The sequence below is a fragment of the Vicugna pacos genome, chromosome 1, assembly GCF_048564905.1.
Source record: "Vicugna pacos chromosome 1, VicPac4, whole genome shotgun sequence".
NCBI classification, from domain to species: domain Eukaryota; kingdom Metazoa; phylum Chordata; class Mammalia; order Artiodactyla; family Camelidae; genus Vicugna; species Vicugna pacos.
In genome coordinates this window covers 114,717,396-114,731,307 of record NC_132987.1, presented here as the reverse complement: position 1 = coordinate 114,731,307, position 13,912 = coordinate 114,717,396, and the positions used below count along the sequence as shown (strand labels likewise).

Genomic DNA, 13,912 nt, shown 5'->3' with positions numbered 1-13,912 from the left:
CAAAATGTTAAGAGAAGTGGAGTCAAACATTAAACTGAACTTGTGGATAAGCTGTTATTCTATACGGCACCATGTTTTGCTGGCAGCCAAGAAATGAAAATTGAGAAGCTACGGTAACATGTGTTCTTAGGTTGGCACAGAGCGAGGGCATCTCTGGTAAGCCTGTGCCTCTGGATAGTCCGCCTGCAGTCGGGGTGAGAAGGACTAAAGGTTGAGGAGACCAGCTGCATCCTGAGCTCATACGTTGAAAGGTGCAGCAACGCGCTAGAATTCTTCCCAACAGCTCCGAATTCCCACGGCAACCCCAGCGGTGGAGGGACCACACGAGGGAGGGGCAACTCACTGTCCATCTTTCCACAGATGCAGTCGCTGATTATGTGGAGGCAGGCAGCTCTGAGGCGCTGGCGGAGGTAGGGCTGTTCTTCTCAAAGGGCACCACGTGAAAGCGGACCAGCCAGAGAGTCTGGGAGCTGCCTTTGAGAATGTCACTGTAGCTCCCAGACCCTCCGCGTCCTCAGCTACAATGTGCAGGGCATGTGCCCAGCGCTCTTCAAGATCTCAACTTTATCGAATGATCTGGGGGAGCATCTCTGCACGAACCTACCCCCACCATAGACCTTGCCCTGTGTGGGGCCTGGACTGTGACAAGTGGGTCAATGTGCATGACTGTGTGCGGCAGGGACCGAGAGGGGAAGGGACAGCACAGGGCACGTAAGGGGAGTCCAGCTGTTCAGTCCTGAGTGAAACAGCATCCTTAATGAAAAATGGCAGATCAAAAATGCCTCTCCCCATCCTGGGTCAGTTAGGGAAAAACCACATCCAGAGAAGGATCTGTCCAACTTTTAGAAACATGATGGGCTAAGTCAAAGGAAGGGACTCTTCCTCTTTTGAGGCTTGCGACATCATCTGATGCTACGTGCCAAGCAGATGTGGGCGCAGCAGCTGTCAGCCTCTGCCAGAATCTTCTACAGAGAGATGCTTGTCTGCTTGTTGGCTGTACTGGGAGCTCACCATTCACCCACTGTTACCAAACTACAGACGGAGGCATTTAAGTCACCTGTAGATCACTGTCTCTCCATGTCTGTCTCTCTCGCACACACATGCACGCACGCGCACACACACTCACCCCTACGCAGCCTGTTAACAACATGAAACAATAACATGGCAGCTTCTAAGAGGTAGAATACTTAACAGGAAGTTGCATTGACACAACAATTTTAGAGCTGACTCATTTTTACAAACAAAACCTGACATTTTGGGGGCTCAAGTTATTTCATTTAAATATGGTGGGGAGTTTCCAATTTAAAGAACAGAACCTCCCAGAGAGGCAATGGGGACCTCTGATCAGGAATCACCACACTCCAGAAAGCATTTCGGAAGTCTGGTTTTTAAAATGTGTGGAGTTTTGTTAAAGAAAGGCCCAAAAGGAGTCTGGCTACAGTGAAATATGCATATAAAGCTATCATGATCCTTGACTTTATTATGTTTCCCCAATCCTACCAGATCCAAAATATCAGACATTTTGAAGAAAGGGCTATTTTTCTGTGCAGTTTCGGGACTATTGGCATTCCATGTAGTTTCCATAAAAATCCTCTCGGGTATTTTTGGAACTAAAAAGAGTGAATAGGATTAACTTACAACTTTGTGAGAAGAAAAAATGAATATTCACTTTCTCTTAGAAGAGATTTTCTCTCTGCCAGGAAGCAGGAGTGATTGATTTGTTGGGCTCATTCCCCAGCTGAGATCTGGGCGGGTGCTTCCAGCACCCAGGTTGGCACAGGGACCTGGCCCAGACACAGGTGGAGCCGCCTGGCATCCTTGGTCCTCAGCCTCCTGCAGAGACCAATGAACGAGAGACTTCGGGAGCAGTGCCTTCCAAGGAGACTGGTTTTGGGAAGCTCACACCTAAGGGGGAAGGGAGATGCAGAGACAGCTGGTCTCCTCTCCGAGGGTGATGTGCTGCGTGCCAAGAACTGGAAGTCAGCACTGTCTTCTTGTTCACTAATCCTTGGCCCCACCCACGCAACAGGAGTTTGTGAGCACCTAGCCTACTGCGTGTCCAGCGATCATACAGTGTATTAGGCTGAGCTACATCAAACTGCCATTTTATAGGTAAGAAACAGGAATAACAGAAAATATTTCATATGATTAAACCCACCACTTCGAGGTTTCCCTAGGCTGGTGTTACCGGGCTGCTGTGATGGCATCAGAGAAGGCGCAGAGAGCCCAGTCACCTTTGCTGTAGGAGTCTGGGCCTGCCCAGTTCCCTTCCAGGACAGGGGACACAACAGTGTCCACTGCACGTGCAATGGTGTAATACTTGAACTTCAGAGAGGAATGAATCCTTGCTTTACATCGGCTTCCCCCAAACACTGCTTTACACAGAGGCAGTCTGGGGCCCAGGCCACTTGGCCACCGTCAGCTCTCTGGGTCCTGTTTTGCAGGGCAGAGGGAGCCGGCCACGGGAAAGCAAGTCAAAACTGCAAAAGGAAGGCCTTCTTGTTTCTACTGTTCTTGTCCAGGCACCAGTGGGGCAAAACTGTGCCCAAAGTTCAGCTGCAAATGTATTCGCACAGAGCAGAACAGAAGAACATTAACCACAGCAACCAGCGGGATGAGGCCAGGGTTTCTCAACCATGGTACTGGTGACATCTGGGCCTGTTCATCGTGGGGGACTGTCCTGTGCATTGTAGGGTGTTCAGCAGACTCCCCAGCCCCTCCCCACGGGGTGCCGCAGTCCTCCCTCTGGTTGAGAAGCATGGGGTCAGCTGGATACTCTACAACTAAATGCAAACTGAATGATCTGTGAGGAGAAACAGCAACTTCCTGCCTCAGATTCGCAAATCCAGAAGATAGCCTAGAGGGACAACCTGCGAGAGGGCACTGGAGAGAAAGTTACAGAGAGTGACGTTCACCTGGATAACGGCCTCCCTGCCTGCCAAACGCAAGCTGGAGAAGAAATGCCGACTTACACAGGTGAAGGGGCTCTGGCCGAGAGACGGGGCCTCCTGCACCAGGGGGTGGGGCTGGGAGACAGTGACGGGGATCTCTCTGCCCGCCTCTGGGCCTTGTGTGACATCTCTGCCTAAAACAGCCATTTCTCACTGTGGCCTCATCTGGCTCCTCCTCACCCTTCAGGTCTCAACATCCCTTTCTCCTGGAAGGCTTCTCTGCTCTCTCTCCCTGCGGCCGCCCTCCCCGCCCCGTGGGCTCTGGACATCACGCTCAGTGCCACCTGGCATTCATATCTGCCCTCACACAGAATGTATCACCTGATCACACCCCCCACCACACATATTCAGGTACACAAATGTATGCAGTTGTTTGGTTTTCTGCTTGTTCCTCCCATTAGCACATGGACTCCACGAGGACGGGGACCCTGACTCTACTGACGGAGCAGCACACTCTCCCCAGAACCCAGAGAGGCGTCCACACCCGGTGGCTCTCTCCCCTCAAATATCTGCTGAGTTGACGAAGGAAATCACTTTTCAGCTGAATGGCAGGGGAGGACCAATAAGCAAAGTTCATGAACGGAATCAAGCATGTGGCCATGGTAGCCAAAAGTTCCATCAACAGGTACACAGGTTTATTTCAGCAAAGGCCACGAGGCTGGAGTGTGCAAGACAGAAACAGATGGCGAACCACGGCATGGAAGATGGGAGAGATGCCGTATTTACTCACGTATTTTTCGCATGTTCAATAGACTCTTATTGTGGTACATTTTTTGGAAGAATGTTTTGTACTCTGAATCACACCGCACACCTGCCAACGTGTCAACAGAATTTACTGAAAGCCTAATGAGATAGTTGCTAAGCTGGGTGGTAGTTCTATCCTTCAAAACCAGTATTATGAGGCATAACTGTTTGCATACTGATGGGGGCGTGGGAGGGGGGGCGTTTCAAAGATGCAGGCGCTCATGGTGTCGGTATCACAATGGACGCGTGGGCGGCAGGTCACAGGCTGACGTCTAGTCTGTTTGGTTCCCCGTCACCACTGCCACATGCCAACATCAAGAACACAGAGACATTTCCGTCTAACTTTTATATGAAGAATTTAATTATCTATACACATGACTAATTCAAAAGGTTGTATTACAGTTGTTAAAGCTGCAGGTTTATATATTTATATATTTTACATTCATGTTCATGAAAATACTGAAGCGCCAGGGAACAAGAAGACCTCGTTCCCTGCACCGTGTGAGCGGAGAAGGACCTCTGCACAATCGCCAGCACGGAATCCCCAAGGGGAGAGACAAAAACAGACCACTACTGTTAAAAAGTCATTAGCAGAACTGGTGGATGGTACTCGAGGCGCCCCTCTCCTGCCCACCCCGCCCCGCTGTCTGTGCTGTCGGCAACGGCGTTTTTATTGAGAGCTTCCAACTAGTGTTTAAAAGACAAACATGGCTTCAGCTACAACACATCCAACACATCAACAGACCATGAGCTCCATTCATATTAATCTGTAGAAATTCCACAGTCTAGTTAAAAAATGTAAACATTGGAAATTAATTGCAGGGAAACTTCTATACATTCTTTCTTGTCAAAATTACTTGTTCAAAATATGTCATTCCATGAAAAGTAACTGGAATAAAACTTCATGTAACAGAGACTCAGAAGAGATTGCAGGTATCGTTGATCATGGCAACCTCCATGGTGTTGTCTACTGATTTATGGTATGAAAACACGCAAAATTAAAAACCCAAAACAGAAAACACCAGAACTCAACCGGATAAATCTGAGACCGAACAAAAACACAGGTGCTTTCTCATGTGGCTACAAGGTCACTGTGCAAAATAAAATTAATGCAATATGATCAGAGCATCATACAAGGTAGTAGCTTTTGCCATGGAAGGAACTAATTTCTTATGTACAGGATGTATTATTACATGTTCAACAAGGTACATCTGATACACACAAACAAGCACAAAACACCTTCTGTTTAATTGGCCTCATTCTACATGTCTTTAAAACAGATCTACTGAACTCCTCTGAGCTTCTACAGTAGGGGGTGAAAACCCAAACTACACAATTTAGTTGGTAACACTGGACAAAATGAAAAAAAAAAAATACATCAAGTCTCAGATTTATGGACATTTGGAACATTTTTTTTAATAGCACATGCAGCATTCCTTGATAGTGGGTCTTTTTGCAAAACCAAAATAGCAAAGAAGTAATTTATTTATGTATTTATTTATTGTTATTAAAAGGCTAAGATATTTATTTAAAAATAATTTGGAAAACTATTGAAAGCACCTGTGCAAAGGTGGGGGGAAGTCAATTTGAGTCACTAGGAAAGCCACAAAAGGACCCACTACCCTGTGTATTTTTGTAATTTTTGCTTCTATCTCTGCAAGTAATAACTCGACATTGCCATCACATGCAACTAGAGTAAAATGAGGTAAACTGCTCTGCAGTGAGTTCTTCTACTCAGAAGGCAGTAGGTGATCATGCTGGAAGTCACATGATCAAGGCTGCATCTCCCAGCATCCCTCTGGGCAGTGATATGGGATAGTGGGTCTCTTTGAGGACTTTCAAGCCTGAGGGGGGGATGGACAACATATGATTCCTAGAAAAAGGAGGAAAACAACACATAAGCAAAACAAAACAATGAGCAAAATTCAAGCTAGGAAAATGAGTCAGGCATGTAAACAGCATGGTGCCAAAATGATTAAAAAGAAAAAAAAAAGGAAAAGGGGGAGGGGCGGGAGGGGTCATGCTACAGAAGGAATGATTAAAAAAAAACAAAAACCAAAAAAAACCAAAAACCCCACGAGATAAAAGTCTTGCATTACAGAAGGTCTTCAAAGAGACTGTTGCGAATGCAGCAATGGTCTAGCTTTAAGTTCTGCAAACACAGCTCAGCAGAATCAGAGCAATGCTGCATGTTTCACCGTGAGATACCAGAGAGGAGAGGCAACCGCGCCGCCGGGGCACTTACATTGCTGGCTGGGGTCCGTGTCGGTGGTCAGCTTCACGTAGTTGGACGGGAAGAGCCCCACCTGGCCGTGGACTTCTCCCTTCCACCAGTCGGGGTCCTCCTTGTTGAGGACGTTGATGATCTGGCCCTTGTTGAAGGCCAGCTCGTCGTCGTTCTGCGCGGTGTAGTCGTACATCCCGATCACCTGGCACACTGCGGGAGACAGGCCGGTGAGCGGCGGCCGCGGGGGCCAAGGGCCGCCCGCGCCTCGCCCGCGCCCCTTCCGGAGAGGACCTAACCGCGCGGAGAGCTCTGATGGGCTCTGAGCCGCGTGGGCAGCGGAGGAAGATGGAGGGCTGAACAAGGCTTTAGTTTCTCTAATATCTTCCTCTTCGTTCATGTTTACTTGTCAGCAGAAAATGCAGTGACAGCTGAAAGCTTCCATGGACTCTTTCCTATGTGTGTGCGGTGGAATTCCTTCAAAACGCTGACTCTGACCATTGGCCCAGCTGTGTATCGTAGGGACTTCACTGTAGCTCACTCTTTCTTTTTTTAAGTGGAAGGTAATTATCATTTGACCTCCAAAAAGTTCAGCTCTTAGTGAAAAGTAAAATCAGTGTTTTATTCTGCTGTATCTTCATGTCTCAAAGAAAGAAATTTCCACATTCAAGAATCATTTTTCTTTTCTCATTTTCCCTCAAACCTATAGGAGATTATGCCATTTTCGTTCCCTGACATTTTTACACTTCACAAAAGTCTGCCTAGTGAGGTTGCGCCCCCCGCTGATCTTTCCTAACCAACCCATATATAGGCTTAGGCTTTAAAGATCCGCCAGCTAATTCAGTCACTTTGGCAAACTATTTCTGTGGGTTTCAACCAACCTGATGAAGGGGACCCCACCAGGCCTCCCCAAAGGAGAGGAGTTCCAGCCGGGACCACACCCATGCACCCACATGAAGCCACGTTTAGCAAAGGGGCCCAGATGGGGTCGGGAATCAGCCATACAGTCTGCCAATCCTTTTACTTCTTGCAAAGGCTGCCAGGTTTCACTCTGATCTCAATGGAGATGTACAGCAGAGACATTTAACCACAAGGTACTGGAACAAAAATTCTGCATTTTCCACAAATGCCACCCAAGAATTGATGGCTTGAAGACCTAAAGCACAAATCTGCCCCCCTAACCTCACCCATCTTAAATATTGCCAAAGCATCTAATTTGGTCTCTTTAATCAGAAACTAGCCAACACCCTCAGCTGCAGCGTCCTCTGTTCCTTTTTTCAGTCCTTTAGGGGAGTGTGGATAACATCCTGCCTGTTAAGCGAAGCCCCTCTGTTCACAGGAAATGTCACGGGAGAGCTATTTCAGTCTTCAGTGAACAGCACATTACAGCCAGCAGACCCCCGTGGCCTTCCAGCTCAATCTCCTGACCTATTTAGACCCCAGCCATTTATTTTTAGGAGGCCCTTTTTGTCCCCCTCACCCCCCAGCCCAAATCCCAATTTAAATAGCTGGAAGGAAATCAAGAGAAAAATCCGGCTTCAATGCCACAGCATTCATGGCCCCTCGAGGAAGCCGGCTCCACAAGGGCTCTGTTGTACCCAGAGGAGCAAAGCCGCTTAGATACTTGGTCCTTTTGAAAAACATATTCCATATCACATTAGCTGGGTGTCAGTCCCACCAAGTACAAGAAGTGCTCACAGCCGACGTGAAAGACAATTGAAGCTACTTCATGAGAAAATTGAGTGGAAAGACTAACACGACACGCAGACCATTTTCCGAGGAGACAGCGTGAACTGCTTACCTGCCGGGAATGCTGTCGGCTTAGCTGGCTCTGTTGGAGTGATTTTGCTTGTCCCCGGGCTTAAAAGTTTGACATAATTAGCAGGGAACCAGCCTATCTGGCGCTTTTTCCCACGTGCCTAATAAAAAACAAATTTTATATTAAAATGTTTACAAAGTTCGTGGGGTTTTTTCTTATTATAGTTTGCTTCCAAACACGCTGCACATAGACACAGCTTACATACACAAAACAAATGGCATCAATAGTAGAATCTGTGGATTACTGTATCACAAAACAAAACCACGGCAGCTAAAATTCAAATCGTGGCAGCCAATGGTCAGCAAAGCCTGGAAGGTTCTTGCAAGGGCTGGGTTGTACGGCTCACATTCAGAGTACAATGTAGTGTGTAGGACAGAAAACTCTGCTCAGGAGATGCTCACTCTCAGCTGTTCATTCACACTCATACCTGCGATCTTCTTACGGGGAACAGATAACCGTATATATACAAGCTATCGTATGTGCAATTTATGTAGGACACAGAGAGTCTGAACTTGACAGTGTTTTCAAAAGCCATCAGGCCTGTGTGATGGATACAACCACATTTTCCACTGCCACTCCTCTCTCCTTCATTTTCATCTAATTTGACATAAAAATCCATGTATTGTGTGTTTACATGCTGGGAGTTGTTGGAAAGGGACAGACTATGACATGGAGGAACTTACAATAAAGTTGTTGCAATCCTGACACAATTCTATGAGATGAAAACTCTAGTTAGGGATGATGATGAGAAGGGCTATGGCCGCCCTTCTGCACACCACCAGGAGCAGAACTCAGGACAACTGACAACATGCACACACACGTGCGTGTGCACGCGCACGCACACACACACACACACACATCTCTAGAAGCAAGGCTCTGATAAAAACAGTTTGCCTTTGGGGGACAGGGTGGGGAGGGAGACATTTGAATTACCTTTTGTAATTTTTGAATTTGCAACCATGTGAAATATATTACCTATTCCCGAAATAAGGAAATAAAATTCAAAGAAAAGGAAAGTTCCACCATCTTGCCTCTGCCCTCTCATCTGCCAATTGATCAAGAAGGATACTTCTGGGCTGCTTTTAGAAGGCTGATCAAATTTCACTTCTGATAGACTTCATGCCCTTGGCTCAAGGACTAAAGCTTTTGTTTTCACAGTGAATCACCAATGGTTGAAGCCACTCATTTAAAAGCTCCCCCATGTTTGTCTACTGAGTATATACTGCCACGTGGCTCACAATGACTCCACTATTTCCCCCATCCCTGCAGCTTCACAAAGGCACAACACAGAGCTCACTGGCAAGTTCTTCATTTGTGCATCCACAAGAAAGTCTAGTCAAAGCACCAGACACCCTCCTGGACATGGAATTTCACCTATTTTATTGTGGATTGCAAGAACCACACCCAAAACTCTCTTTTGATCAAGGTACCAGGAGTGTGAGGATGAAAAAATACAGTTTCTGCCTTCAAAGAGCTGATAACCTACATGAGGAAGTATGAAATATTCATGGAAAGCTAACTAATAACACCAGCATCAATATTAAACACCAAGAGTTGTACCAGCATCGGGGCTGCACAGTTCTCGGGACAGACATCGCTTCTGGTAGGTAGTCACAGAAAGCTTCTGGAAGAAGTGGGACTTGGCCAGCTCTTGAGGAATGGGGTGGGGAAGAGGTGGTGGAGATGACCACGTGGGGAGATGCTATGGGCAAACGCAGTGAGGCATCAGAGCCCGAGGCTTGTTGCTTGTTTTCAAGAGCTAATCCCTGAATGAGGCTGGAGTGGAGGTGTCGCTGTGAGAGGCAAGACTGGTGAGACATTTGGCTGAAAAGGGAAGAGGGCACCTGTGGGAAGCCTTTGCTGGCCGGCTGAGGAGCGGGGCAGGGTGACCGCTCAAGTCTTCAGAACAGGGATGGGTCACATATGGACGGGAAGGCCAAAAAAGCAATGATGCTTTACAGGAAATGCAATCCATCATCTGAGGAAGGTCTTTCCCCACCCAGTGAGGGAAGAGACACATTAAATAGGGGAGTGGATCCCAGGACTCCAATGCTCAGATCTCTGAGCCCATAAAGTGTATCTTGTTCGTCCTGCTGGGTGGGATTTTTCTGGCTTCCCAGCAGCAAGCTCACAGGGGGAGTTTGGCATCTGGCTACTCCGGGCCATGCCTTCTGTTCCGGCCAAGACGCACTTCTTTGGTCCACCAGCTCACTCTTCACTCTCTTGGCACTTTAGTTTTTAATTAGCTGCCCTATAGGCACAGAAACGTATTTCTTTACTTCACCACAACATAGACCTTCCCCTTCTTGACCAAAGTTTGCTTTGATAGAACCAAGAACTGAGGATACACACACGCACTGAGGAACTAAAGTTGTCGTGATGTACAAATGGGGCTTTGAATGCACCGCATCTTAGGACGCCACTGATAACACAGCCCTGCTTCTGTAACGCTGACACTTAAGGATGACTCCATCCTGCATCACCAATTCTCACCATCCCAACACTCACTGGCTGAACTCAGGAATCCGACAGATTTGGACAAATCAGAAGACTCCTTAGCTCTCACAATTCTCTCACTGGTTGCCTGAAGCTTAGGAACCAAATGGATTCAGAAAACGTGGCGTCTCTCGTTACACGAATGCAGGATTCAGGCAGTGCCGGTTTATTTATACTTTGCAATGAAAACAGCATCCCTTTGAGATCTTACATATTCAAATCTGGACAGAAAATTTTAAACAAAAGGAAAAGATACTAACTTGCAGCTCTCCTTCCCACCATCCACCTGGGTTCTTTTTTCGGATCAAAATCAGCTGGCCAGGGGCCAGGGTGAGCTGCTCGGGACCGGTGGCGGTGTAGGAGGCAATCACCTGGGCGATTTCTGGAAAACAAGATCAAACGTGGCCGGGCACTGTTAGATCAGGAGCAGGAGAGCCTAAGAAGAAGGCACAGCGACCTCCCGGGTTCACAGGGCAACATCATCAAAGCCAGGGGCGGGGCTGGTTTTCTACTGAGTGAAGAAGGCTCGATCCCAAACTCCCCAATTTCCTGACCTCCAACGCACATGCAGGACTCAGGGGCTGAGTTTGTCTTTTGGTTCTGCCCAGTCTGCTCCAGGCCTCCCTCATCTCTCAGAACTTACCTACTTGCTTCCATAAACTCCCCACCCTTTGCCCCAGGTCCCACACCTTCCATCCCAGCCCTCCCACCATTCCTGTGGCCACCCCAATGCCAACAGCTGGGCCTCATTCATCACCCTGCCCTCTGCCCTCCCATGGTGCTTAGCACACAGTCCACTCAGGGATGGTTGAGTGGATAAAGGAAATCAAGTGAAGCTTTTCCACCTGCCAAGGACAGGAGAAAGAAATTCTATTTTCTTCAGAAACCGTTGGGAGCTGCTTTCCTAGCTGACTGGTGTGTTATGACTTTCTTCAGACTCTCTCTTTTACCCACAAGACCATTTTCTTGGCAGCTCACACTTTGAGGGTGGTCCCTGAACGGCAGGTAGGAAATCGTGTCAATCCAAGTTTACTTCTCCTTTTTTCAAGTTAAAGGAGGCTCCTGAAGTTAAGAGAGGCATTTATGGGAAATAACAATTCAGCCCAAGAAAAAATAAACAGCTCTGTACTTTTCCTGAATGTTAAAAGTGTCTCATGGGAAAAATTCCATCAGCACCACGACAAGGCTTGGAAAAGTCCATTTCTACTGGCACAAGAGGTCGACTAGGAAAGGGCAAAATCCTTCTCTGACCGAATTCTGGTGTATCTACAGCGACTGCCTTCTGCACTTCTAGAAGCAATACAGAACAACACACTGTTCTGTTCCTCGACACGCTTTCCCCATCATGGTCATTCTTGAAACAAAGAAATGAAGGAAGAAGGAATGAAGTAAAGACAGATGGAAGGAAAGAAGAAAAGGCCCACGTTCTGACAGTACTTCCTGCTTCTCTAAGAGGCACATTAGCCTCTTAGGACCCTGCTCTGAAGTCAGTGGCCACCATGCTAGGAGCACCAGGCCATCGGTGCAGCCCAGCCCTGCCAGATGCTTCCAGAGCTCAGTGGAAGCAAGAAAGAGCCCAGCTCACACATACCTGGGCTCTACGGAGAGCTTGAGCTGGGAAATCTGTGCTGGGGATGAGAATTCCCCCAACATGCCAAGGACTAGCTCTACACTCCGAGAGGTTTTGGTCTGGAGAAGGTCCAAATGGCTCCTATTTGGCCCCCAATGTTTCTGCTCCTCAAAGGACCTGGCTGTGTGGCCCAACACTCTTTTCTGTCTCTTATGTCCCTGAGCAGCTTGTTGGTTTCAGTGCAAAGTTAAGCCCCTCTGGACCCTTTGGAATGAGAATTCAAAATGTAGCACACTCATAGTTAAAACAGAGATTTGAGGGGGGAGAGCGCATGCTTGGCATGCACAAGGTCCTGGGTTCAATCCCCAGGACCTCCATTTAAATTTTTTTTTTAAAATACAAAAAACAACAACAAAAAAGCAGGGGAGCGGATATAGCTCAAGCGCTAGAGCGCATGCTTAGCACGCACATGGTCCTGGGTTCAGTCCCCAGGACCTCTTCAATCAGTCAATCAACCAGTCAACCTAACTACACCCCCCAAGCCCCAAAACAAAACAAACGAACAAAAACCAAACCCACAGAGATTTGACCCCCAGGTCGAGGTCCAATATCTGAGCCTCGAAGCCCGTGACTACCTGAAAATCCACTCTTCCTTGCCAGGTAAGCCCACTGGCAGCCGAGCACAGACATACAGACCCCTCAGCACAGCAGTGACTCTCCCAACCTGTAATTTCTTAAGGCTGTAATAGCAAAAAAGCTCAAAGGACCTAGATGAGGAAGACGGGCCACATCAACTGTCTGATTGCACATCTGCGCCTTCTCTCTTTCATGCTCTTATTTATAGCGCATGTGATTTTGTTTAAATAAACTAAAACACTTTGAGCTCAGAGGGATGACTATAATTTTGTTCCTTCACTGTGTACCTGAGGAAAACCACCCCAATGGCTTCAAAATGAGTAGGAACGACACTCCGGGCATTACAACTGCCCACCATCTGGTCTGAATTGTTTCTTCATGTCCCAAGAGAACACTCTGTCTGGTAACGTCCCCACTCCCCATGTGCAAAGCACCAGCCATCTTTCATAATCATGTATCTCCATTATTCATGGATCCCAAGGAAAGGATCTACTCCAAATACTCTTAGGAAAGATTCTTTTGTCTTTTTTTTTTTTTTAAGGCTTCTGGCCCTATTAAACTAAGATTGGGAGCAATGATCAATTACACTCAAAACATTGAAAAATAAGCATCAGGGTTTGTAACTTACCAGGTTTTTTTCCTAAACTCCCTGTTTTCCCAGCAGTTCCAGAGCCCTTAAAACAGAGCAGAAGGTCTCATTTGCATACTGAGTTTCGGTCAAGCAACTTAAAGAAAAACGATTACTGATGACACAAACCCCCTTGAGCCCCTAACCCCCCCTTTTCGTCCTGGGGAAACGCAGTAGCACTGTATCTCCTGACACTGCGATGTCTATCAGGGAAACACGGGACAGAACAAGTACTTTAAAACATGCAGCTTTTACTCTCTTCTTAAGACAAAAATTAGCAAAGTACATGGCACTGTAGGATCCCAGAGGGCTCAGGAAGTGACTGTGTACAAAACAGGCGCAACCTGTCCATGGGGCAAATCAAACGGGCTACCCCGCCAGGAAGACTGCTAGACCACACCCCAAACACCAAGCTCCTGCTTTATGTCCAAATGGTTATTAAATATTTCACACATAAAAAAGTATACAAACTAGCACAGACGACCATGAGCCCAACACCCACATTTCATACATGAAAATATTAATATTTTGGGAACTTTGCTTTAGAGTTTTCTTTTTTTTTAAGAATGAAAACACTACAGTGGCAATTCAAACACCCCTTTCCCCAGTCCATTATCCAAAGAGGCAGCCACTCTCCTGTGTAGCCTTTCCACCCAAATCTTACCCTGTTTAAACACTAAAATTTCTCTTTTAATGCTGGACACACAACCTATAGAAGGAGACCATTTTCCCCTCAACTATTAAGTGTTCCAAAAGTGCTCTGGGGATGAATTCCTTCATGGATACTCATGGAATTTTAAACCATCTGAGTAAGCCCGTAGGAGCCTCGAGTCGGGACCGGGGC

General features: G+C 47.1%; 1 protein-coding gene across 10 annotated transcripts in view; it reads right to left on the bottom strand.

The window, feature by feature from the left end:
* ITSN1 (intersectin 1) overlaps positions 1 to 13,912 on the bottom strand; it is a 185,612-nt gene that overhangs the window by 35,591 nt on the left and 136,109 nt on the right. For 6 of the 10 annotated variants that reach the window (XM_072968804.1, XM_072968809.1, XM_072968800.1 and 3 more), the window contains 4 exons: positions 13,069 to 13,114; positions 10,495 to 10,616; positions 7,721 to 7,838; positions 5,941 to 6,132 (listed from right to left, as the gene is read on the bottom strand). In XM_072968804.1, the coding sequence (XP_072824905.1) occupies positions 5,941 to 6,132; positions 7,721 to 7,838; positions 10,495 to 10,616; positions 13,069 to 13,114 (478 nt within the window). Of the gene's footprint in view, positions 1 to 4,034; positions 5,569 to 5,940; positions 6,133 to 7,720; positions 7,839 to 10,494; positions 10,617 to 13,068; positions 13,115 to 13,912 lie in introns of those variants that run through there. The other 4 variants (XM_072968827.1, XM_072968825.1, XM_072968828.1 and 1 more) reach the window with 4 other exon arrangements.